At 33.3% G+C, this 27463-nt stretch overlaps 3 protein-coding genes across 4 annotated transcripts in view; 2 read left to right on the top strand and 1 right to left on the bottom strand.

The window, feature by feature from the left end:
• The window catches only part of LOC131956012 (adhesion G protein-coupled receptor L3-like), a 31222-nt gene extending 15475 nt beyond the window's left edge, over window positions 1–15747 (top strand). Inside the window, exons 8-10 of the mRNA XM_059320346.1 lie at window positions 65–150; window positions 508–628; window positions 14449–15747. Of these exons, the coding sequence (XP_059176329.1) occupies window positions 65–150; window positions 508–628; window positions 14449–14661 (420 nt within the window). The 3' untranslated portion in view covers window positions 14662–15747. The remainder of the gene's footprint in view (window positions 1–64; window positions 151–507; window positions 629–14448) is intronic.
• Window positions 15748–18253: 2506 nt separating this feature from the next.
• On the bottom strand, window positions 18254–22154 carry LOC131956015 (uncharacterized). Of its 2 annotated transcripts, none has more exons than XM_059320347.1 (8): window positions 21564–22154; window positions 21187–21345; window positions 20821–20882; window positions 19778–20006; window positions 19197–19411; window positions 18737–18773; window positions 18547–18601; window positions 18254–18336 (listed from the first exon to the last, which is right to left on the bottom strand). In XM_059320347.1, exons 1-8 carry the CDS (start codon window positions 22096–22098, stop codon window positions 18276–18278), a joined length of 1353 nt encoding a protein of 450 aa, XP_059176330.1. In that variant the 5' UTR covers window positions 22099–22154; the 3' UTR covers window positions 18254–18275. The 2 variants fall into 2 exon arrangements, with proteins under 2 accessions (XP_059176330.1, XP_059176331.1); XM_059320348.1 differs by having other exon boundaries at window positions 21187–21342.
• Window positions 22155–23619: 1465 nt separating this feature from the next.
• The window catches only part of LOC131956003 (uncharacterized), a 41517-nt gene continuing 37673 nt past the window's right edge, over window positions 23620–27463 (top strand). The window contains exon 1 of the mRNA XM_059320336.1: window positions 23620–23804. The gene's annotated coding sequence lies outside the window, so the exon portion shown is untranslated. The remainder of the gene's footprint in view (window positions 23805–27463) is intronic.

The raw sequence follows: 27463 nt of genomic DNA, 5'->3' as shown, positions 1-27463 counted from the left end.
AGTTACGGGAAATTAAAATTTAATAAATAAGGCCAATACCTAATTATTTTTTTTTTTTTTACAGATAAACTTGCTTGTGCTTCTTCAAGTTTTATTTGTCCAATATCGACATGATGCTAAAAAAGACCTTCCCATGGTTTTACGCATCAGGTATGCTTATGTAATATAAATAATAACGAAAACTGCCTTTTAATATATAATTGTCCCATGCATTAGGAATGATGCTGATCATTTTAGGTCAGTTCACCAGAGTACGTTTACCGCCCACCTTCGAATGAAATAGAATTTATATCGAATTCCTTTATTTAACGTGTCCAACCCCCCCCCCCCTTTTCGGAAAATTTAGTCCGCCCCCCCCCCTCCTCCAGAAAGTTTCAAGTCCCCCCCCCCCCGTTCCGATGAAAAGGTCTGGATAAAACACTGCTTATTACTTAGTAGAGATGTAAGTTAGCTTTTTCTTTATACAGTTTGAGTTTGTAATTTGCATGTATTTTACTCACTGCCCAGAAACCTGTTCTCCACGATGGTCACCCAGCTTCCGGTCACCAACGTCACGTGGCTGTTAGGACTTGTACCGCCATCTTACGTCAGCTTCCAGTATATTTTTGTATTGTTCAATGCCTCCCAGGTGAGTTTATAATTTTGTAAAAGGGATTGTTAACTTATTATGATAAAAATAAACCGGGAGTGATCTCCCCTAAACTTTCTCGAATATCTATAATATAACGCTGCTGGTAGTGTGTCAGTCCTTCCTTCCGTCATCGCTATAGATTTTGGAACCATAAAAGTAAACATTCGCACCACGCAGTGCTTTTCAGTGCACCGCAGTGTCTTATTATAAGTATTAGAGTAGGGTTTGTTTATATAGCGGCATAGAGCTATTTTATAATTGCCACGGTTTTTACTCTTTCGCATAACGTCAAGAAAATATTAAATACACGCACATTGCTAAAACATATTAAAAGGATCAATGTCAAATATCATTTTCGTTAATATTCCTAGAAAAAGTGGATACATTTTAATAACATAATAACAGTACGGTAGAAAAAATCAAATTAATTTAACTATTTTTTTCTAATTTTGACAAAGGAGGTAATTTAAAAATACATTAAACTCACGCTAATAAAAAATGTGAATGCAAATATACGTTCGTCATAGAAGGAATTAGTGTTGCAATAATATAATTAGCAAAATGTGAATGCAAATTATTCGGATGTGTAAGAGGAAATTATAGTTAGAAAATTATAATTAGCATGGATTGATAAAAGGCAATCTTTTGTTTATTTTATTCACTGAATGTAGGCCCTACCGTTTATTACTTATAATTTTTAATCAACTATTCAGCACTATTATAGACGCGTCATCACGTTCATTAGGTGCGCATTGGTTTTAGTTATGAAACTCTATTGTAAATTTTAAAAATTTAAAGTACTGGAAAAAAATGCGTGAATGGATAAAGTGAAATATTGTAGGTAAAACACGGATATTTTAAATACTGCCTATTATTTATGCTGATTTCAAATTATTATTCTATCTTTTGGTTTTATAGGAGAGGCGTAGCGAGGGGGGCATATGTCCCCGGGTGCCGACCTTAGGGGGCGCCAAAGTGGGTTGGAAAAAATTTGCGAGGGGGGGGTGGTGGAAATCGAAAGTTTTAGGGCGGGGGGGGGGGGGGGAGGGGGGAAGGGGTACAAATCGAAAGTTTGAGGGGGGTGCAAATCACCGGAAAGGGCGCGATTTGGCGCTACGGGCTAGACTGTGAGCAATATGCCTGTATGATTGCATTTAAATTGTGTTTATGTTATGAGTTTATGTTGAGTGTTGTGTTTGTTTTTTCGTTTTTGTTTTTTCTTTGCGTTCGTTTGTGTTGTATTTAGTTTTGTTCTGTTCCCAACTTGGTACATTTAAAAAAGATTTACCGTGTGTTGTGGTTGTGGTTGTGTTGTGGTTGTGGTTGTGTTGTGGTTGTGTTGTGGTGGTGGTTGTGTTGTGGTTGTTTTGTGGTTGTGTTGTGGTTGTGTTTTGTTTGTGTTTGTGTTGTGTTTTTGTTTGTTTTGTTCTGTTGCAAAGTTGGTACATTTAAAAAAGATTTACCGTGGCGGAGCACGGGATGCAGCTAGTTCTTATATAACTTGGAATGTAGACATGATTTTTAATTGGGTGTTGCAGTAATACTTTGCTATATAACATGCTATTTTTCAAAAAATTATATAAATTAATTGGCAAGCGCTAAAATTATGTTTTAGCTGTCAAAAATTAAAACAAAATATTAAGTATCGATTTCTACGTGTTTTGAATTTTTTACTTCAAGAGAAACTATTGAAAATAATTTTTGAAATAATTAATAATATTAATTCATTAATCCATTCCAAGTTTTGGAAAAACTTCCGCCAGGGAGAGATTAAATTTTCCAAACTAAATGAATTATTGTGATGATGATTCCCATTGATAAAAAAAACATGGCGGCTGCTTGTTTCTTGACTTCGCTTCAGCATTTTAAACTCATCATGAACTCCCAATATGCAACAAATATACAAAATTTCAAGTCTATTGTGTACGTACGGTTGGGAAGTAATGTATTTGCATTCACTTCTGACAGAAAAGTTTTGTGGCGGTAAGTAAATTAATTATTTTTTAAAGTTAATGTAAGACCTAGCAAGCCTAGTCCCAGGGGACATTACTCCTACTGGACGATTTGGTAAACAGTAAACAAACGTTTATCAAGTTCGACTTTACTCTTTACTTCAGCATATTGCAACTAGATCTAATAGTAATAGTAATAGTACTAATAGATCTCAATCTACCTGATCCTAAATCTGTTCTTTATACTTCCTTAACTATACTAATCCCTCTAAATAAAAAATGACAGTGATTAGGCCTAGATTTTTTTAGTGTGTGTTTGTAGTTTGTAGAGAAGAGATCTAAGTTAGTAAAGTTACTAGATCTAGAATCTAAGTACTAAGTAGTGACTTCGACTAGTCTAAGTGTAGACTGTAGACTACTGAGGATGTTAGTGTAGTTCACTTGAGCGTAGTTACTGAGTGTAATAAATTAAAATGTTAATAATATAGATCTATGACCTAATGATAATTAATAAATAATTAATTATAATTCTAGATCCAGTGAGTAGGTCTGTGAGTCTTTAATTTTTTTTTCTAAATCTAGCTAGTTAACAACAGTGCTAAATCTAGTTAGTAACTAGAGAAATCTAGATCTAGAATTATTTAGTTTAGTAATTTAGTAGGTAATAATTGTAATAATATTAATAAAATTAAAATGTTGACATCTGTTGCTACTGCGAACCTATCTAGATTTGATTTAAGAAGTAGATTTAAAGTTTAGTTGACTGCTAAAGATTAAGAAAGTCTGCTACTAACTAGAGTAGTAGGTATATGGTTACTTAGAAATCTAGATGTAGCAAGTATATGTGTAAATCTAGCAAGACCCAGTTATTTTGTAGGCATTGAATTATGGTTATTAGATCTAGAGTTTGGATTTAGTAATAGATTTGTCAATATTGACCTGAAGTTATAGATTTAATGGCTAGTTTTAATTGCAATTTTATTTATATTTTTGATACGCTTGATAATGTAAACTATGATTATAAGACAAAATTTTAAGTATAAATATTGTGTGTAAATTAAATCTATTTTTCAGAATACCTGAATGAAATCAGTGCATATAGACCTCTAGTAAATACAGAAGAAAGTACCCTACACATGTTCCAGGCAACCTTAACTAAGACTATCAACAAAACACAGGAAATCAAAATGTGTTTTAGAATGAAGACTTCATCTGAGTCTGCAATTTGTGAATAACAATATTTGATACAAGAAAAAATGTCCCTGAAATTATGGGACAAATATTACATTAAATAAAGTGCCTTTATCTTTCTTTACATGCTTAATAAATTATTAATTTATTTAATAAAAATTGAGCTTGTCTTAATCATTGAATTTGTTTATTGATTGTAATTGTTATTGTTAGTGTATGAAAATATTGTAAACTACAGTGAGAGTTGTAAAGTTCATGTTTCTAGCCTGTTGGTTCATGGATCAGACTGCAATGAGTTCACCTGTTTCTGTGACTTTGGCATATGAAGCGATGATGTGAGTTAGGTACCCCTCATTGCTGGGTGCACTCAGGGACTTTTTACTGACTTAAACCTCAATTCAACTTGATACTGTTGGGTTAGCAGTCTAGCGCCAGTGTGTTTTGCTTCATATAAAATTTGCAAGTTAAAAACACTGTTTAGTATCCTCAATCACTACAGCTTTTCAAAATTATTGAACTAACACACACACAAAGAACGTATTAAAACAACACTCAATACAAATAAAATAAATGTTAATGCTTGATCAAAATAAAAGAATTTATTTAGGATATATCAATATATATTTTTACAATGACCTACAAATACTAAATTGGGATTCATTGGTCAAGCAGTAGAGCACACAATTGCTAATCCAGAGAAGTGGTTTGAGGGCTTGAGTACATTAAGGGTAACTGGCTTGAGATACTGACTTTTAAGTGTAAACCACACAACTGTTTTATTAGCCTAAGTCAAAGAAACAAGACATTATTATTACAAGTGGAACATACTTCATCTGTGGAATGATACTTTCATTAACACTAAAAATAAATATTACATAGTGTAGACAGACACTAAAATACATGCTTACTGTAAAGCAAGAGAAATTATTCTAAAACAATGTAATATACATTAGGCCTACTACTATTTAATCATATCTGTTTATTCTGAGTGATATGGGCAGAATACTGTAATTAATAGCATATTTAATTTCTACTAAGTAGGCCTTGTATAGCAATATGAATTTAGCAATATAGATTAATTGAAGTTGATGATTTTTTTTAAATCTTGGAATTAAATTTTCAATGTTAAATTAAAAGCACAATGACAGTAACACAAAGCCAAACAAACCTTATTAAAATTAAACTAATTTATGTTAGTAACTATTAGATTAATCCAATTTTTAGGCTCACTTTGTGCTTAAATCAAAATTTTAATTTCTAGAGCTACTACTTGATATAAAATTTGATCTAGTAATACTGGTACACTATAACATGTCTATATAGCTATAACTATGTCTACGAGGACTAACTACTAAGCAGATGACTAATTAGTAATTATGGTTATTAGGCCTAGCCTACTGTGTAATAATATCTAGTTTATCTACTTCTAGATCTAGTACTAAAAAAAAAGTACTAGGAAAAGTAAAAGGAATTATTTTTAAAAATATGGCATTGATTTAAAATAGGGGCCTATTTATTAAAATGAATAAAGGCAAAGTCTTTATTACTAAAAATAGACCTAATTTAAATTTGGGGCCTATAATTAACTATGTTAATAGGATTAATACATAGGGCCTAATTACTAATTTAATTACTAATTAGGCCTAAAGTTTCTACGCAAAAGAAAGTCTAAAGAAAAATTTATGGGCCTAAATTCAAAAGTTTAGTCTAAAGGCCAAAGGTTTCTGTTTTACAAAATGTTTGTAGATCTGTAATTTGCCACTAGTGACTAAAAGTAGAGTAGGCTATTAGTTTAGTCTAGCCAATAGAAAATCTAGCTTATTATTCTATTATTACTAGCTTAAATACTACTTATTAATTAAGTACTAAACTAATACAAACACCTATGAATAAAAGTATTCATGTAGTTTACTATAAAAGAAAATAAAAATTACGTAAGCCTACTACTATACTTATAATATAATAGTCTAACTATAGTAGCTTATATATATATTTATATACTTAATACTATATACTAGTATATACTAGTATATAACTAAAATAAGGCATAGAGATAGAGATCTAGAATTAGAATCTAAATAAAATACTAAAAAATACTTAGGCCCTAGTATTCTAGTATCAGTAGATCTAGTAGGAAATAATACTAAATACTACTATTTGACGATTTGTTATAATATTATGTCTAGGCCTACTGTTTATAACTTAGTGTATGACGTATCATTAATATTAATTACTAATTACTAAGTTAGTACACTAAAGTTCTTAATTCTTTAGACTTGGTCACTTGACTTTACGTCTTCTCAGTCTTCTTTAAACTACGGTCCCTACCTCTCAAACTAAAACTAAATCTAACGAGTCGGTTGTATTCTAAATAAAATTCTAGATCTAGATTCTATATTAAAATCTGCAAAGTCAATTATTTATCTAAATCTAGATTTAGAATCTAGATTCTATCTCTATTTAAAGTTCTAAATTCATAAAATTCTGATTCTAAAACTTGAGTTTGTTTTGAAGCCAAAAGCGAAAGTAGCTTTCCTAACTTAAAAAAAAAAGATTTAATAAAAAATATTCAGATTTGGTTTAAAAAAACGCCAACCGGCAGGACTCCATTTGGACTCCACTGCAACAGCCTATTACTTAAACTTTTAAAAATAGAATAGAATCTCATAGAAAAAAACATTGCGCACCAAACAAACGCCGAAACAAAATGTGCATAATAGTGCGCAATATTATTAGTACTTTAAAAATTTACATTCGTTTTTTGAGAAATCGGAAGTAGCGTAAATTACTACTTCCGGTCAACGGAAATTACTCAAAATTTAACAGAAGGTAGAGAATTAGATCTTTTACTTACATGTGAAATTTCATTTATCTATCTGAAATAGTACTCAAGTTATAGGCTTTTGAAAAATTCAAAGTAGAAAAAGTACCACTTCCGGTTGTCGGAAATCGCTCAAAAGTTGATACGGATCTACGATTTTGATATAATACTTATATATGAAATTTCATCAACCTAGCTGTAACGGTACTCAAGTTATCGTGTTTACACACAGACACACAGACACAAACACACACACACACACACACAGACATACGGACAAGATTGCAAAATTATGTTTTTCCGTATCAGTGAGGTGTAAAACGTCGAGATTTGTAAAAATCTCGATTTTTTTTGCACGATTACAATATTTTCTCTATACTACGTATATACGAGAAAGTAAAAATGTGAGAGATATTAGTGCCACCACCCTAATACTTGACGGGACGGAGTGGTCTAGCGGTAGAGAGCTAGTCTCGAGTTCGAATCCGGGTTCACGTCTGTAGACCGTCCCTGAGTCCACCCAACTCTGATGGGTACCTAACTCACGTTAGGGAAAGTAAAGGCGGCTGGGCATAGTGCTGACCACACTATCTCTTCATATGCCGAGGTCACAGAAACAAGTGAACTCTACTACATAGACCGTCAGGTTTGAAAGGGTAACTTTACTTTACTTACCCTAATACTTATAAATGACAGAGGCGTAGCTAGAGGAGGGCGGGTGGGCGCCAAACGGATTAGGAAAAAAGCTCATTCTGAGCTTAATTACTATATTATACACAGTCAAAGTTATTTGGCTTTACGGATTACTTACTGATTCTAACATAAATTGTTTGACAACAAAATAAAATGTATTAAAATATAGTGACTACTAAATTGCGCTTGTTTTCGCTAACGTGATTAAAAATATATAAATGGGGTAGAAAGGGGGGGGGGGCGCAGAGTCTGCCGGAATGGGTCGCTACGCCTCTGTGAACCACCAACCCCGTTTATATTAGCCTAAGTTACATATCCAGAAACCATTTACTCCCTTTGCTCTGAAATTCTTTAAATGATACTCCTTTCTGTAAGTCTTTGGGAAATGAAACTTTATACAGGAAACAAGTAGCTCTGAAGTTATAAAAAAACACACAGAAGTAATGACAACAGAAGAGCAGTGGCGTAGCCAGGTCGGGTGTCACCCGGTACGGCACTTCGTGGTGTCACCCCCCCCCCCCCCCCGCAAAGAAACAAAGTATACTATAGTAACAATTATTGATCTGTATTTTAAAGACCATTTAACTTTAATTAATAGATCTGACAAAAGGGCATTTTTCTTCTGTACATTTTTCTGTACATTTCTGTACAATTTGCTATTTTTTTGCCACGGTGTCACCCCCTTAAATGGTGTCACCCTGTGCAGTCCGCACCCCCGCCCCGCCGTCGCTACGCCTCTGCAGAAGAGTTTCATTTATCTTCTATATATATAATTCTCTTCTTGGAGACGCTAGAAAACAAGCTGTAAGTGCGCTCCCTACCTCCCCACCCCTACATGGTCTGGTGAGCTGTGGTTCACGCTAAATGTTTACATTCGTAGAGCCGAGTTTAGTGACGGCTATTAGGGGCAGATAATTTAGTTTGAAACGATTTTAAACTTAGGGGAGGTAACTAAGAGGAGGCTGCTTTCACGAGGGGGGGGGGGTGTAGGGTAGGGGTTGGGGGAAAGGAGGGTGGGGGTAGTATCATCCTTAACGACCTACTGATAGTGTTTTAAAGCAAATATTTTTAGTGGCAGCATTGGTACTATCGAATTCACAAATTATGAATTACTGAAAAGTAGAAAATAAAACAACTAAATAGCGGCGTATGATATGCAGCGGGTCGGCTCGTATAAAGATATTATGCTTAACACATTTTTTTTGACATTCCACCACTCCATCCCATACAACTTATATTATGACAAATTAATAAGCAACCACCCCCTCCCCCTCGTGTTATATTAAATATGTTCCCTTACTGAGTGTTTTGTAATACTTGCTAAACTAGAACGGGGTGTAGCAGTCGTAACCAAAAAAAGACATGAAGGTTATAGCAATTAGGCAATATCGTAGTTTTTGCTTGAGAAGTTGTCTGATTTTTTCAACATTGCAATGTATACTTCGATAAATAAACCTACCACAATTATTACAACATCTGGTTTGTTATCAAGAATTCTCAGCAAATAAGTACAGTCACATATACCCAGTGCCGGCGCCAGGTTATTTAGCGCTCTAGGCAAAACTTATTACCCCCCCCCCCCCCTTTCACAAAAATTAATTTCTAAAACATATACAAAAGAAAACAATTAATTAAAAGTGACATATTAATTTATTATCAATTGCATACACGTTATCTGTTCTACAATATTGTAGAACAGACGATAGAATGGCAAGCCCCGCTTTACATCTGCTTTGTTGACTTTGAGAAGGCCTTTGATAGTGTGGATAGACAAACAATATGGAATCTGTTGAGACACTATGGTGCACCTGCTAAGTTAGTGGAAACTGTCTAAAGAGTTCCAGGTCAACACAGGTGTGAGACAAGGATGTCTGCTGTCGCCCCTCCTCTTCTTGGTGGTTCTCGACTGGGTGACACGCACAGCCTATGCCAGTTCTGGAAAAGGTATTCAGTGGACACTCACGGGGAAACTAGAAGATCTGGAGTTTGCAGATGATCTTGCCTTACTCTCGCACAGGCTACAGGACATGCAAGAAAAAGTTGATGCATTAGGAGCCATCTCGCAGCGCGTAGGTCTGAAGATCAACAAAGAAAAGACGGAAATGATGAGAACTAACAATAAACAGGAGGCTCCAGTGTCAATAGACGGAAGACAGGTAAATGATGTGCAAGAGTTTGTCTACCTTGGCAGCAAGATCAGCAAAACGGGAGGCACAGAGGAGGACATACGCGCTAGAGTTAATAGAGCCCGCTACGCTTTCACAGTCCTGCGACCCATATGGAAAAGTTCGGCCATCTCCATTACCACAAAAATTAGGATATTTAACTCTAATGTCAAGGCAGTTCTGCTGTATGGAGCAGAGACATGGAGAGTCTCCAAGGCAAGCACAGCAAAGATACAGACCTTCATGAATAGATGCCTTAGACAGATACTGAAACTGAGATGGCAGGACAAAGTGCCGAACTTGGAACTATGGAGGAAAGCTAGGCAGGAGCCTATAGGTGTGCAAATAAGAACGAGGAAGTGGCGCTGGGTGGGTCACACACTGCGAAAGGCTCACACAAATGTTACACGCCAAGCGCTTGAGTGGAACCCCCAGGGAAAGCGGAAGAGAGGGCGCCCAAGACAGACCTGGAGGCGGAGTCTTCTTGAAGAACTGAAGCCAATAGGGATGTCTTGGGAAATGTCAAAATTAATAGCCGAGGATAGGAAGACATGGAAGGAAATGGTGGAGGCCCTATGCTCCATAAGGAGCAAAGAGGACTAAGTCAAGTAAGTCAAGTCATACACGTTATCAATAGACATCAAAATCAATTTTTACTTGCCTCCTTCGTCTCAACAGTTTGTACTATTTCCTTCAATTCCAACTTGCAAGCGTAATCACATTTGATTGAAATTGTTGTTAAGTGCACGAGTTTACTTTGTACTTTACGACTTAGCCCCCCCCCCCCACTTAGAACATTTTAAGTGCTTCCCCCCCCCCTCACGGGTAAAAAAAAAGTCTGGAAAAAACCACTGAATCAAATAAAGTTCTTGTATTGTTGGGCTCCCTGCAGTCCTCCCAAGGTAAGTTTTAAAACGGAAATTACCTGTTTTAATTTTAAGCTTGACTGACTTTAATTATAATTGTAAAATGTCTATAGTGTGGGATTATGTAACTTTTTTTTTGTTTTTGAAAAATAAAAGGTTATATATATATATATATATATATATATATATATATATATATATATATATATATATATATATATATATATATATATATATATATATATATATATATATACATTCTAGCCTAAATTTTTTAAATATATGAATCCTTTAGGAGAGGGTGAAAAATATGAAAAGACAATTAATTAGATGTTTAATTTACGACTAAATCTGTATGTCTACTAACATTGAGCATAGCAATCTATAACGGCTACTGATGCATTTGTTTTTCAACTTGATAAAGCTAAAAAAAAAACTACTTATTTTGTTTAGAACTTAAGCTCTTACAATAGCAAATAATAACTTTAAGTTGTATTTAAATGTAAGCGGTCAACCTAAGGTGCAGAATTTGAAATGAACAAATTATCTCCCGTTTGAAAATCCAAATACCAATATTTTATTAAAGGGAAATAACTTTCACGAGAATAGCTAAATTAACCAAGGGTAACTAAGACATGCTTGAAAAACACAATAAAACGCTCTAAATTTCATTACGTAATAATTATAACAAATCTTTTATATTATCTATGTAATCTTGTAAAAACAATATATTTTACTTATTGAATACTTAACTGTAGATTTTGTTTGAAAGTCCAAAAACGGTAGCTTTATTATAAATACTTCTATTCAATTTCGAAAAAAAAAATGTTTTCTGAATTAAATAACTACTTTTGAAAATATTCGAAAATAATAAATAAAATATGCACTTCGGTAGTAGAAAGCATGGAACCACTGCCACGGGGCTGACCACATCACAGTTTTGAGAAAGTAGATCTATACATTTTTTGAAAAACGAACTGTCCATAAGTCATAATTGATTGAGCATAAGGAATTTATTTTATTTACGCGAAGTTATCGTACATAGTTATGAGTTTCGTAATTTAATTAAAAATATTTTTTCTATTAATATCAATACATTTTAAAGGCAGACAAAATGTTTTACATAACATTTATTAATACTTATAGAAAAGTAAACAAAATCAACAAGGATTTACATGAGTTTTATATTTCAACTGGGGTATTGGTTTATTTATTAATTTGATAACATAGTTTAAAGTTGTTTCCCTTATTTGTTTGGAACTAAAATATTGGAAGTAACAAAAAGAAACCAATATACTACAGATCTATCAAGTTGCAACATTGCTGTGGTGTATAGAATAATTAAGATTTATGTTTACGAGAAAAGAGCGGAGCATTGTAAGAAAGGTTAATTTATTTTACTATATTGAAGGTAGACCTACTTTCCTAAAATAAAGAAGCTACATATTTGAAACTATGTGATTTTTTCAACTTGTTAAACAATAGTAAACTCGCGACATTTCTTTTAGAGCTGTCCAGTTGTACAGTGAAACATGCATGTTGTTCTGGGCCTCCAAATCGTCTAACTTGCTCTTGAGATATGTGAGCTTACCGCTCCACAAATGTGTGGTTTTCAAATCTAGCAATTTAATTTGAAGCGAACCAGCATCAATTCCAAATCTCTTTTAATTTTGTGTTGAGAGAATCTACTTTGACTGTGAAGGTCAGAGTACTTGCATTTCTTTTTAATTGCTCAAATATCTCAGTGAACCCATCCTTCATTTTGTTTATAGTAATGCTGAAGTGATTCATGTTAATAGTAGTGTTGGGTTGTTCATATTTTTTAAAAAGATTTTTTAAAATAAAGTAATTTACCTCTCTCCGGGTCTTCAACAAAATGAAGTAAATTTTTTTCGAAACAATCATCTAAATAGGAAGTAAATTGAAATAGGGCGTAACTAAATATTCTAATATTCTAATAGTATAGCGAGTGTTTATTATTTTATCGTTCATTGCCGAGTATTGCAGAACAATATTTGTATGTGTTTTAAAGATAAAATAAAATAATTGTTAATATTTGTGCATGGAGCTGAAGAGCCGCATCACATCAAAAGAGCCGCACGCGGCTCGCGAGCCGCAGGTTGCCGACCCCTGGTTTAAGACATTGTTAGAATTATTGATTTAAGAAAATTATAATTTAAAAAAAAAACAAAGTTTATGGTTAGTTATAAAAATCCATCCTATTTAATATTATATATTAATACCTAAAGAGTTGTAATACAGATTCTTAAAAAACTAAACATTTTTCAACAAGAGAACGCCTACCTTTCTTTATAGTGCGTTCCGTACTGAATTGAAATAATCTAACGATAAACTCCATATCAGAGTTTCTTCAAGGGATCTCTTCGGGGGAGGGGGGGGGGGTGCGCCCCCCCCCTCGAACGAAATGAAAATTTCAAGTTGCCCACCCCCCGGAGGAAAAAGCCTGGAAGAAACACTGCTTGATATACATCAAACTTCGATTCCTAAACATAACTAGACTCGATTCTCCAGAACTACGACACCAACACATGTAACTTCACCAAGCTCTACAAGCAGTTCGCCCAATCAACAACGATTTCACTGGACCTACTACTACACTTTAACAGTCAATATAATTCGATACCTTAATACCACAAGAATCAATACTCCCAAACTGCCGAACTACGATACTTCATCACCTGCATTCTCATTTCTGTATTACCAATCAGATTCCACTAGACCTTCAACTACAAAACAGCCGAATACAAATTATGACACTTTAACACTTCGATACTTTATACCTACGGCACCATATAAGCTACAGCCTTCCACCGTTACTCCCAAATCTAAACGATTCATCAAAACTTAACAAGTACAATACATTGAACACCCCGTCATACAAAACTCTGTACACTAGGACAAATTTCTAATTCAAAGTCAGAGAAAACGAGACTTACTACAAGCCCTATTAAAATTAAATAACCGTTTGAAATTTTCGAAATTTAAATAACGAACTTACTTATTTAATCGTTTTCTACATCAATTATGTGACAATAAATTAAAAGTTACTGGTAAAAAGCGCCCCGACCTTTCCATATTAGGGATGTGGGGTTGCATTTCACCATCGCGAATAAATATAGGCCTATACAGACCTAATTTTGGGGTGGGGATGCAAAATTGATAGTTCGTCCTGGGTGCCGAAATAGATCGCTACTCCTGTATAAAAGTTATTGATTACTAGGTACTTTAATGGCCTCAGCAGACAATCAGAAGTGGAAAGAGGGTTAGGTGTCATCCATAAATGGCGTCACGCTTTTTTTCTACAATTTTTACCTCCCCCCTCCACACCATCACACGTCGTCACAAAAAGCCAGACCCCCCCCCCCTAAAATGACGTCACACCTCAGCCTACAATACCCCTCAAAACTGCTGTTTAATTGTTCTTAAAACATCGATATTTTTCCAAAATCTTGTCAACAGATCAATTCCTATTACAATTTATTAAAAACAGTTTCCTAAAACGCGAAATAACGGCTAAAACTCGTTTTCTAACATTGCTTTTTTATAATGCAAAAAAAGTGACGTCACACCATCTGACCCCCCCCTCCCCCTTATCACACACCGTCACAAAATTACGGACCCCCATCCCCCCTACGAGTGTGACGTCATTTATGGACGTTGAGCCTGACTAGTTATAAGGCCTATGTTCTTACTCATCTTACATAGGCGTTTTGGCATACATTTTTCCAATGCCTCAGACTTAAATCAACTTAATTTAATTGAAAGAGGAGTCTTCAACACAGAGGCGTAGCGAGGGCGGGGGGGGGGGCGGGGGACATATGTCCTCGGGCGCCGACCTTAGGGGGGGCGCCAAATTGAAAGTTTGAGGGGGGGGGGGAGCAAATGAAAAGTTCGAGGGGGTGGGGGTGCAAATCGAAAGTTTGAGGGGGGGGGGTGCAAATGAAAAGTTCGAGGGGGGGGGTGCACATCGAAAGTTTGTCCCCGGGCGCCGGGAAGGGTGGCTACGCCTCTGCTTTAACAGCACGGCCATTATTGAAATAAACAAATAAAAAAATTCCATTAGCTTTGTTAAAATAATATTCCAATCTGGTCTTTTCTTGTCTTTCAGGGTATGGTCATCTTCACCTGCCACATGCTGTACAGCAGCCAGATCCGGACTCTGCTCAAGACCAAACTCCACGGCGTGCCACCGGGCGATGGGCAGAAGAACGAGCTCAATCTCTCCAAGAGCGACTCGACCGGAAATACCCAATCATTGGAGATGGACATTGTTGGCGAGGGACTGAGGACGATTTCAGTCTCGAAGAAAAGAGATCCTTAAAAGAAATTTCTTTAAAAAAATATAGTTACATAATATCCGATTAAAAAAAAGCTTTTTAAAACTTTTAACAGAAAATATGAGATCCTAAAAAATAAATGATTCATTTAAAAATGTTATTGTGCAACAGCCTACTGTGTATAGGCTAGTATTACAGACAGTAGCGAAATGGAAGTGGGTTCTAGTGTTTGCAGCTACGGTTCAGATGCCGATTGATGAAGGAGCGTAAAAAAAATTAATATCAAAACAACACGATTAATACAAGGGGCGTAATCGTGAGTTTGAGTACCTGCCAAAGTACAGTTACGTCCCTGCTTATACTGTAAAATAAACCCGAAAACTGATAGAGCCATAAGGAACAAATTAGACCTATTTTAAAAATTAATATGATGAGAATAACTGTTTTTTTAAAATGGAATTTGAAACGAATTACAGAATATGCTGCTAATTACCCTAGCTCCAAAAATAAATAAAATATATGAATAATTATTCTAGAGTGCTGTAATTTTTGAAGACAACATTTAAAAAAAAGTTGTTACATTTACATTTTCATGGGCTATGGGCTAGGATTTACTCATAGACCTATAAAACTACAAGTTCAAATTTCTTGGGAACTGTGTACGTTTTCATTTGTTACTCTTCATACTGTTAAGTGACTTACATGGTTCATAACAAGAACAAAAGCTCGCTTAATTTAAACAATGCATAATCTTTATACAAAAGAAATAAACAGTTGAAGATACAACCAGAATAGTCAGGAACATAATTTATTTATAAAAAAAAAGGAAATGTCTTGCTGAACCATTCACAATTATTCATCAAGTAGATATAGCTGTTATTATTAGAGGTATTATGTGTTAGTAATTCTACCTGTTTACTTGACATTTGTTCATCATTTACAAACATCTTCAAATGCTAAGGTTGGGACCAATGTATCACAGAAGAAAAGGATTATGGTAGATGGTTTAAGATCATACTTTTTGTAAATACATTCCATTTTTTAAAATAATGATGCATTTATGTGTGGATAAGGTGGAGCTGAGACAAAGTCAAGCTAGGGGAATAATTATAAATGTATATAAAAGGGTAGGGGTCACAACCATAGGTTAGGTTAGGTTTGCCTGTCGTCCCTCCTCGGACATAGGCCGCCGACAAGAGCTTTCCAGAAGTCTCTGTCCTGGGCTAGTCTCTCCAACTGTCCCCAAGTGTATCCAATCTTCTTGGTGTCTTCTTCCAGGTCACATCTCCAGGTCTTTCTTGGTCTGCCTCTCCTCCTCCTGCCCTGTGGATTACATGTGAGGGCCTGTCTTGTTATGCTGGATACAGGCTTCCTGAGTGTGTGGCCAATCTATTTCCATTTTCTCTGGAGGATCTCCACTTCAGCTGGCAGTTGATTTGTCCGTTGCCATAGAACATCATTTATGATGGTTTAGACCAGTGAATTCGCAGGATCTTTCTGAGGCATGGATTAGCATATCACAATCATAATTCTGTCCCAAATATTTTTTTGAAGCCTACATAGTTGGGGAGGGAACATCGTGGCCTAAGACGTAGAGCGCTAGGCTGTTAACCTGAAAGTCCCGAATTCGAATCAGGGTCCAAGTCAGTTGAATATCCCTGAGTCCACTCAGCTCTAATGGGTACCTAACTAATAGAGGGCAAAAAAAAGCATATGGCCTGATTCATCTTCCCTATGGATTGCTAGGTCTAAAAGTATTCTTTACTTTACATGGTTGGGGTGAAATTTAATGTTGATTGATGTAGTTATGTTCATGAAGTTGCCTCAATTACTTTTTCAATGCATGTTTTCTTTTTCCATACGTAATAGCAATTAAAAATAATTATTTCATAATGCTTAAAACACTACTATTAGGAAGTGTGGTGGAGCAAGAGGGCATGTGATTGATATTCAAAATTGCTCAAGTTTTATCCCTGGGATTAAGTTCATAGGGGATATCGGGGTTGTCATTCCTCTGAATCAAGTTGAGGAAAGTAAAGGTGGCTGGGGATGTACAGACCACATAATCCCTTCACATGTCAATTTTCAAGAATTAGTTGAACTACAAATCATCTTTATTGAAAAGAATATTGAGTAGAAGAATAGCCAAAAGTATTCACTAATTGAATCATCATGCTTTATTGTCATATTATTATCCTTGTACTAACATTTAAATATTTAAAAATATGTACTGTTTAATTTTATAAGTGTATTAATTCTAAGATTTAAATCTCTATTGAAAAATTACTATTTAGGCAAACATTTTGTACAATATTTGAAAATATTTAGATTAGCTATTTTGAACACATAGTAAATACAGGCCTAATTTATTGATTAAAATTTAAAAGTATCAATCTGATCTGCAATTTTTTGTTAGTTAAGTAATAATTGTTAATGTAAAAAATATGCAATTATCCTTCAAAAAAAGAAATAAATTCATGATTTTTATATAAATTGTTTATTATTTTGTTTTATCAATATACAAAATGCAGAATATACAATAAATAGAAATATGTAAAATTGTTTTAGAAAGTAATTTATCACAGATTTAAACATAAACACTTTGGTATATCTGAACATAGTAAAACAAAATAATGGCAAAAGCACTGAAATAATTAAAAACAATTAGTTGCCAAATATAGTTCATCCGTGTGCCAAAATACTACAACTTACATACCTAAATGTCAAGACATTTAACTTATTTAAAACCATATCTGTATTTTAAAAGTTTCAAATGTTGTTTTTAGAATTATACTCCCATTTATAAAAAATCAGGATTTTAATTAATTAATCCTAAAATGAAGAATAGTTTATTTTTAAAATAATGTTTTTTGATGAAAATTTTGACATTTATCAGGCAAAAATGAAATTAGCATTTGCGGGTGATACACAGTAGATTTTGAACACTATGATAGTGTTTTCAGGTGCATTAGAATTCACCTGACTTCAAAACTCTGACTCACCAGCACTGGACTATCAACAATACATCAATGTACATTAGCTTTTACATAACATTTAACAATTATTTCAAGCATACATAATTTACACATTTTTTGACTAATTTATGTGGTTTATTCTTTTTTACTCTATAATTAAATTATAATTGTATTTTTTAATTATTTTATTTTACCTGAAATAAGTTTAATTCTAACAAATGTTGCGACACTAGCTAGATTCAATTTGCATAAAGGGGTCATCCATAAATGACGTCATGCTTTTTTGACGATTTTTACCTCCCCAATCTTCTACGTCACACATCGTCACAAAAATGTGACGTTACACTGCAGCCTACAACCCCTTCCAAAATTTCAGCTGAATTTTTAAAAAATACAATATTTTTCTAAACTCTTGTCTTAACTCTGTTAATATAGAGTTTTTTTTATCAATTCCTATACTATTTATAAAAACAATTTTCTAAAACATGAATTCGTTTTCTAACATTGTTTTTTAATAACGCCAAAGTGTGATGTCACACCATCTGAACCCCCACCCTCCCCCTCATCACACACCGTCACAAAATTATGGACCCTCACTCTCCCCCTACAAGTGTGACATCATTTATGGACGACCCCCAAATACGACAACAATAATTTTTTTTTTTTAAATGTCTTGTCTCCCTTTATTTGCTTTCAGGTTTTAATTTCTGTCCCTTTACACCTAACCCACTTGTCATTTTTGGCCTGAATAAAAAAAAAGGTTAATACTCTTTATCTAGTATAATAAATATTTATATATTTTACTTTTAGTAAACATAACAGTCAACATGTATTTTAAAGAAATTTAACTAATTAACATTTATGGGATGTGGCTTCCATTTAAAAATTATTGCTCTAATTTCATTATTGGAATGCCTTCAAAAATTTCAGTGGTAAAAAGGTTTTTTATTTTACCTGGAATATGGAAATTTTTCTGTATCACCTTGTGTATCTTCTGTGTAATCATGATCTAAAATGAGATGAATTACATTAATTACCTTAATAACCACTCAAAAACTAAACATTGTCACTGTTTTTTCAATAGTAGTTAGTTTTCACCACATGAGACAAATTTCATGCATCGTATAGCATGAAATCTACTGACCTTTAAATCCTTTTGGTTTTGGGATTTGCTTAGCATACTGGAGAGATAGAGATCAAAACAAAATATCATACAAACTGTTTTGTGCTATGTAGGCCTATTTCATTAATAAAAAATGTGAACAAATGAACTAGGGTTAGGTTTATAATACAATACTTGGCCTAAACTTGGTAAAAAGTTGATTTTAATATATTATGTGGATATCTATGTTTTAAACATATTTAAGTGGAAAACTTTAAAGATGTTTCAAGCTGAATTACTTGATAAAATATTAGTTACAGAAGCTGCAGTTTAAAGTAATAATTGCCCACAAAATAAAGCATTAGCATACTTAAAGTATAAGTACATAACATATAAATACAACTGACCTTTGAAATTTAGTTTAAAGTTTTAAATTTATTCTTAATTCAATATTTTATTTTCAGTTAAATTGAATAGTTTTAAATTTAAAAAAAAAACTTACCTCCCTTGCTCTTTCTCTGTTGAAGCTAACATCTGAATGCCTTCTGCCCACCTTCCCTTTCTCTAAGTCATTAAAGTCTGTATGAAGATCATTATGTGAGGATCTTAAGTTCGTTGGTATGCCATATTTACTCATGTATTCTTTGCACCATGGTATGTGTGAGCTAACCACAGATTCATTGTATTTGCGTTCACAATATGGGCACTTAATGAGACCTAAGAAATATTTTGTAATTGTCATAATCATTTTAATTAGATTTTTATTACAAAGTTGTTTTTTAGGAGAAGAAAAAAATATTTTATATTGGTTTATTTTTGTTTGTGTTTTCCTAACACATTTAAATCCACTAAAAATAAAACTTAGGCCAGCCATTAAAAAAAAGCTTTCAGCACTATCTGTGTTGTACATATACAAAAGTTAAGGAATGTTTATATTGTAATCACTGCCAGTAAATTAATAACTAATGTACCACAATTTAGTGGCCAATTTTTTTCACTTGAGTTTAAAAACATATACACATTTGAAATACACTGAAAAAGCTAATATTATAATTTGTTTACAAAAAATTATGATTCACAAACCTCTACTTTGTGTATCTTGTGAGGCCATTTGTTCTCTGTATCTCAGTTTATCTCTCTGAATTTCCTGCCTAAGTTGACTCTGTTGCTGTTGCCAGGTTGGCATGGAGCTATAGAACTGTGGCTGACTAAACATTGTGAAAATTGCCAAATCATTGATTGGTTCATCCTCATCTGAGTCATCTTCATCAGCACTCAGTCCAAATTTTCCACATTTTTCTTCATGCTCAGCCTAATTGAATTAAAATAAATAAATACAAATCTGGTATATTCTAAATGTTAATATTGTTATGTTTTAAAACTTGAACATTCATCTATATATATATATATTTATATATATATATATATATATATATATATATAAAATTCTATACGTGGGACCATGCAGGACACCACCACCACATACGCACGCCAACCCACCCCCTCCCTCACTCTCCAGGCATGCGCAACAGACCATATCACTAGCACCCCCACCCCCACCAGTCTGGTAAGCCGTGGTTCACGTCAAATGTTTACAATCATAGAGCCGGGTCATATTAGTGACTGCCATTAGGGGCAGATAATTTTTTTAAACGATTTGAAACTAAGGGGAGGTAACAAGTTCTACTTAATCTGTAAACTGTTATCACGGACAGCTGCTTTCATGGGGAAGGGGGGGGGGGGAGGTGTCAAATTCACAATTATGAATTACTAAAAAGTAGAAAATAAAACAACTAAATAGCGGCGTATAGTACGCCGTGGGTCAGCTTGTGTAAAGAAAAGATAATAAAATATCATGTTCACGACTGTAAATTACATCAACTCAATGGATCATAATAGCTAATAGCTTGTGAAACACAGCACATATTTCCATATCTGAATTCCAGGCTGCCATAGATCTGTCTCCACATAATTTAACCATGATTGCTTTTGATAGTTTCTCATGGGGTTTTTAGTTTACAGGCGTATACCACTTTCACCCTTCTGTAATTTCTAGACACTCACCAATCTGGATAAAAGACATAGATTTGAGATTTACCAGAATTATGTGCTTAAATTTTAGTTACCAATTTTCCTCTGTTAAACAACTGGTTACACCAAGGGCAAGGTATCTTCTCAACATGGCCATCTGACAAAGAAATAAAAACCAATGTTGGCAGTGTCAGTAAAAATAGGCTACTTCAAGAACATTAAACAAATTTAAGCTCAAATATAAGTTGCATAAATAAATCAAATAGGTACTTCATATTAAAACTTCTTTGAAATAGAAAAACTATCATAAAAAGCCATATTCTATTGAAACACTAGATGTAATGAATCCCTCTTAGTGTTTTTCAATATATTTATTTTTACAACAAAATTTCTCATTTTCATCACCTTTGTATAATAAATATATATTACATTCAGAAAACAATATCATACTTAGCACCTACCCTGATTTTTGTACCTGGGTGAAAAGAAATACTCTTCATCCAGCCCTACAGGCGTTCCTCTCTCAGGTGCTACATTGTCTGGGTTGTGTTTAGTCTTCCTCTGTGTGGCATTTTTGTGCCCAGCTTTCCTTCCCTTTTCTCCAAGACCATCTGATCCTGCTGAGTTTTACAAAGCTAAATTTTTATTTCATTTTATTTTACACAAATGTTTTAGACACATTTTTATAAAAAATTAATAATTTTTGGTTCTACGCTCAGTATCATTATTAGGTAACAGAACAACTGCTCCCTGTTGCTTGTTATTTAATCTTTTAAGAACAAACACAGGCTATGAAGCAAACTTAACCAAATCCTGTTGTGAATTGTTTTTTTATTACCTCCAAAATTCCTAGGACTAAAGAAATCATCAAACAGCTCATCATAAATGTCTTTGTATTGAGGTCTCTTTGGCTGCTCATCGAAATTGAAAAAACTTGATCCATTTGAACTTGGACTTTCAGTAAAAGAAAATGTCCCTGAGCTTGGATTTTTCTTTTCTTTTTGTTGGCTTCTGTAGTTTTTGGTAAAAGTTTCTGACCAAGATGCCTCATTGGTTTTTTTTTTACTTTTTGTTGCCGAAGAACTTGTTGTTTCTTTAGGAGCTGCTTTAGTAAACTGGGTCTGTTTAGGTTGTGCTTGTGCTGACTCTTGTGTTGCAGCACGTTTCAAATCTCTTTCTAAAATTTCTCTTCTATCTTTGCTGGATAGAAACTCATACGAAGCTGCAATCTCCTGAAATTTTTCCTTAGCTCCAGGGTCACTGTTTTTATCAGGATGCCATTTTTTAGCAAGAGTTCTATATGCTTTCTTTATTTGATTTTCATCAGATCCAACACTGAGTCCTAGAGTTGCAAAATGATTATTTGGTGCCATGGTGTTACTTAAACCAAACGAATTGTTATAGTTTTATACAGCAAGAGCTGAACAAAAAAAAAGTCTGAAATTAAAAAAAACACATTTATTCACTATAAGAAACAAACAATTTATTTTTCATTTAATCTTATTTTAATGGTTTAATTTTTTTTCATATAAAAATATTATTTTAACACGTTAGATTTGGTATCATCAGTATGAAATTTTTTTTCCCCAAATTAATATTCAGACCATTTTATTACATGGCATCATAATTGTCGTAATTGCAAAAGCTGTTAAATAATTTACAAAAGATTACTGTGCAAAAATACTTCTACTCTAGAGTTAGTGTTAGACAAAGTGAAAAATAATAGAAGGGAACTTGAAAGTGGGAGTGTCCACCCTGGTATCTTCTAGGCAAGTCAGTTAACTTCTGTTGCACTGTCCATTCAGGACCCCGGAACCATTGGCTGGCAGTTTATGAGTGAACTAACTATAAACTATAATTTTAGAATATTAGGACTAAAAGTTTATGGCGTTAGCATTATTCATTATTATTATTATTAATGAAAAAATTCAATGTATTGGAATAAAGTCAAGTTTTATTTGTCACCCTTGTTTATAAATTTCAGTATAATAATAGTATATATCCTACTACACCATATAGATCTATATCTATATTCATGTGTCTTCTTCATAATATTTCATAAAATTAAGCTAAAAGTTTTAGACTAAAGTCTAAAGTCAAGTCAAGAGGTACTCTAAGACAACACTAGAATAAATTGCTAGAGATTGTAAAGTTAGTAAAGCTGGCACTGGTTATATAATATATATTATATATATAGGCCTAATGATAGCTAATTATTTATTAATAAATATTAATAATAATAATTAACTTGATAATTATAAATTAATAAATATTAATTATAATAGGTGACTAAGACAAAAAATTTGTCTCAAAATTCCAATCAGCCAATGCCGTTGCTAATATAATATAATTTAATTTATAATTATATAATAACTTAAAAAAAAGTGCAGTAAATTAACTAGGCCTAAATAAATTTGTAAAAGAAAGGGTAAGATACTAAGTTAATGAGTATAGATCTAGTATTAGTAAATCAGTGGTAACACTGCGACTACACACTCACAGGAGTAGCGACTAGATCTAGCTAAGATACTAAACTAAGATCTACTAATGACTAATGATGAGTGAAATCGAAAGTGTGAAGTTGTGAAGTGAGTCGTGTGAGTAGGTGTAGCACACACTTTGTTTGTTGGTTAGGCCTACTGTTTAGAATTTAGAAGTCCTTTTTTGTCTGCATTTTATTTTAATAATCGTATTGTTTAAGCAATTGGTGATTCATTTTAAAGTGGTAATACATCTATCAGTAATTCCTAATCGGTTTCACCAATTTGCTTACATTGGATACGGCAGCCATATTACATTCTGTTTCCACTAACGCTATAAAATTATTTAGTCTGCTTCTTTGATTCTGTTTTGTTGACGCACAAAGAGTAGTAGGATTGATTTTATATTGAGGTCTAAAATGGCGTATGCCAGAGCGTAAATGATTTCATGTTGGGACTTTCCAATTAATAATATCCAAACTAATAAACACTACTTCTTTTTACTAAACGTGAACGGTTAAACTGTTATAATGTAAATATACTTATTATCTCATTTCATTTTTTTGTGACAGTCAGGATTAAAGGCAAATTAATGTCTTGTAAGTTTTCATTAAATTTTTTTCTCTCACTGCCTGCTGCTTTTCATCTCATTCTTGAAAATTCTTCATTCTATTTTTTCTATTCTGCTTGGAAGATTGGGGGAAATTGAGTAAGATGAAGGATGACTGTGTGAATAATAACTGAGAAATGGGACTGATGAAAATCTCGGTTTTATATATCATAGTGAGGTCATAGGTCTGAAATAAAAATAAATGTGTATGGTCACATAGTATGGTCTAATGGTGATATCCCCCCCCCCCCCCCAATCATGTACTAGAAATCTAGATCTACTGTAATCTGTTGTTACAGTTATGGATTTTCAATCCACTATTTTTGACTTCATCTGAAGTCTAGATCTAACTCTAGTCACCAAAGTACTTAGTCAAATTAATATAAGGTAGGCTGATCTTAATGACTGCTACTAGTCTACTTAAAAATATTAGGCTAATTAAAAAAAAGCTTAGGCCAAGATGTGTATGAAATAAATTAGGCCTATTAAATTTAAACTTAAGAAGCCTGGTTAAACCATTTAGGCCTAGATTTTAGACTAATTTAATTTAGTTAAAGAGTCTGTTTAGTTAAAGTTAGGCACTTAAATAAATTAAGGCATATTATTTATGTTAAGTTTGTTAACTCAGTATTAACTAGCCCAACTACACAACCAGGACAGTTTATATTTTATGTGCAATTTAGTTACAGATTTTAAGTTCAAGCCTATGAGGTTATTAGAAGACTGCTTGGGGGATGGGAGGGCTTATATTATATTTTTGTGTGTCAATCATCCAATAATCTAAATGTGTGGAGGGGGTTAAGAAAGTGTGACATCACATCATTGCATGCTTCAACAAAATATTAGTAGCTATTACCCATACTTTTTGTCAATAGATGACATCAGTATGAGAGGGAGTGGGTTCATAAATTTGTGAATAACAGGGCTATAAGTGCTACATTATTTTAGGAGGCTTGGGGACTGATAGGAAATAAATCACCATTATGGATGACCCTTTGGATTGCCCTAATAATTGTTTGGAGTCGATAAACAAATTAAAGTGCTGCCATACACCTCTCTTGGAGAATTTTGATAAGGAAGAAAACAATTAGGTGTTTTGTTTTTTTCTAGGCCATTGCTACCAGTAGTAGCATTTTATTTTTTAGTGTTAGGATTTTTTAGATGTCTTCAACAGAAATGAAGGAAGAAAGTTTGGAATTTAAAAAGAATGCTCCATGTTAATATAAATACTAAGATATTGCATAAAATATATAAATGATGCAAATATTTTCCTAATTTTTTTTCTATACAAGTTCAGTTCAGTGTGCTTATATATGTTGCAAATTTATTTGAATAAGAGAATGACATCTGGGAATAATTTTACAGAATCAGCTAGGCTCTTTACTGTTGTATTTACTACCTATTAATCTTAATAATTTATAGGCTACTTGTTAAAATGCTCAACCTTTTTTGGGGGGGGGGGGGTATTAATGCATAACAACTTTATTTGTAGAATAAAGCTATAGGCACTGAATATTTTATAGATTCCAATTTTAAACAATAGTCCACATTAAATTCCAGTCCACATATTATTAACAAACTTGGCTAGTTTAAAAGTTTCTTTTCCTTTAGCCATAATAATGAAATTTTGAACATTTTTTCTTGGTCTATAAATAATAATTAACTAAATAATATTCAGTGCATTGAAAACTGGTAGTAATTTTTAATATATTATTACTCATTATTTTAAAAAAAACACAACTCTGTTTGGCAAGAAAAAAATGTACCATAGCTATTTATAATGTTACCTCCCTTAGCATTAGTCATTGCTGAATCTATTAAATGTAGACCTGTTATATAATTATTTTTGTACCATTTAATTGTTGTACAGAAATGAGAATTGGGTACTTGTACAATGGTTGTTAAAATGCAAAAAATAGCTAGAGTCTAGACTTGTTTTTTTCTTTCAAAATAAGCATTCACAGAGCTGATTACAAATAAAAAAAAAACATTTTGTAATCTCTAATGTTTTGGTCTAAAGTTTAATATGAATTATAAAAGTAAAAAATTAAAGTTTCCTTTTTGAACGTGACGGTTCATGTGGCCAGTGGAGTAGAAGTCACTCTACTTAACTTGCCCTTATGAATTATATTATATCAAAAATTCAAAATTAAATGTGTGTATGGAATGTTTAAGGGTGAACTCAACTTTGTGTCCAAGATAAAATACTGCACTCAATAACTTCGGTTATAACCTAATTAAATCACTGCGCTGTTATCTATACCATAATATACCTCTTAGATTCTTAATTGGGACCATAGAGAAACCCTCTGAGCAACTGGTAGGAAATTAGACTTGCTGCTCATTATGAGAATAATTTAAAAAAAACAAAACCGATGTAATTAAACTTTTGAAGTAGGATCAATATTACATTTGTTTGTTTAAAATACCATAATATAAATTATAAAAAAATCTTGGTGCAATTTTTTCCTCTTTTTAAAACCAAGAGCAGATGGTTTGATTAAAATTACGAAGTGTCTACTTGGAAGAAGATGTTTCTCCCCAACGTCTCCACTTAGTCGGCAAAAGATAGCTCTGCGCATGCGCAGTGACCTATGGCTAGGGTTAGGGCTAGAATGAGGGTTAGGGGTAGGGTTAGGGATAGGATTAGGGTTAGGATTAGGGCTAGGGTTAGGGATAGGATTAGGGATAGGGTTAAGGATAGGATTAGGGTTGGTATTAGGGTTCTGCGGTTGTAAACACACGCATGCGCAGTACCATCGAAAACATCGCCGCTAAGGCAAGTCGTAGTTTCTCTCCATTGCGCATGCGTATCTTATTCCGGCTAGAATCGGCCTTAAAATTATACTATAGTCTGTCTAGAGAGAGTTGGTACATATTGCATTTTTTTGTATATATTGGTCCAGTACTCTAAATAGATAATATGTTGGCAAACTCTACAAATTTTTTTCTAATCATTTTAAACTCAAATAAACAATGCAGTCATTTGGGCAGATGGTCTGATTAAAATTATACTGCATTTATCCTGTAGTCTGTATTGTGTAGAGAGGGCAACTAAACACTTCAATCAACACTTGAGTGAGTCAGTGACATTCTCACAGTAACTCACACTCCTTTTCTACTGGTTTCAACTAGTACTGCTGGTAATTTCAGGGCTTACGATTGTTTTGTTGTTATATTCAGGGGTTTGTGTTTGCGTCATGGTTGACTAACAAGTTAAATTTGGATCAATAACAGATGTATGACACATTTTTTAAAATAATGACGTCATTGCTTGCATGTGACTGTTAAACTTTAAATCCTTGTTGAAAGAGGATGATTAAAAGAAAGTAATCTTTATAAGATAATTAAAAATACACTCATAATCTAAGACTATAGATATAAATATTTATTTGTTGTTTATATAATTAAATAGTACTCAGATGTTAAGGATTAAACTTTGGAGCTGTGTAATTGTAAGATATTATTACAATAAATATTGATCCTACAAATGAAAAAAGTTTAAACGTTTTTTTAGAACTTGTTACGCCTGTTTATAAAAAAGGTAGGCCTATCAGCTGAAAAAAAGAAACAAGTTTTGCATGAAGTTGTATTTTCACAGAAAGGGAAATAACTGCAGAGAAACAGGATGAAAGTTGTCTTTTTTTA

The sequence above is a fragment of the Physella acuta genome, unplaced genomic scaffold, assembly GCF_028476545.2.
Source record: "Physella acuta isolate Inbredline_101_S28 unplaced genomic scaffold, ASM2847654v3 ptg001122l, whole genome shotgun sequence".
NCBI lineage: Eukaryota > Metazoa > Mollusca > Gastropoda > Physidae > Physella > Physella acuta.
Note: the sequence above shows the minus strand (reverse complement) of the source record. Positions and strands in the feature narration are given on the sequence as shown.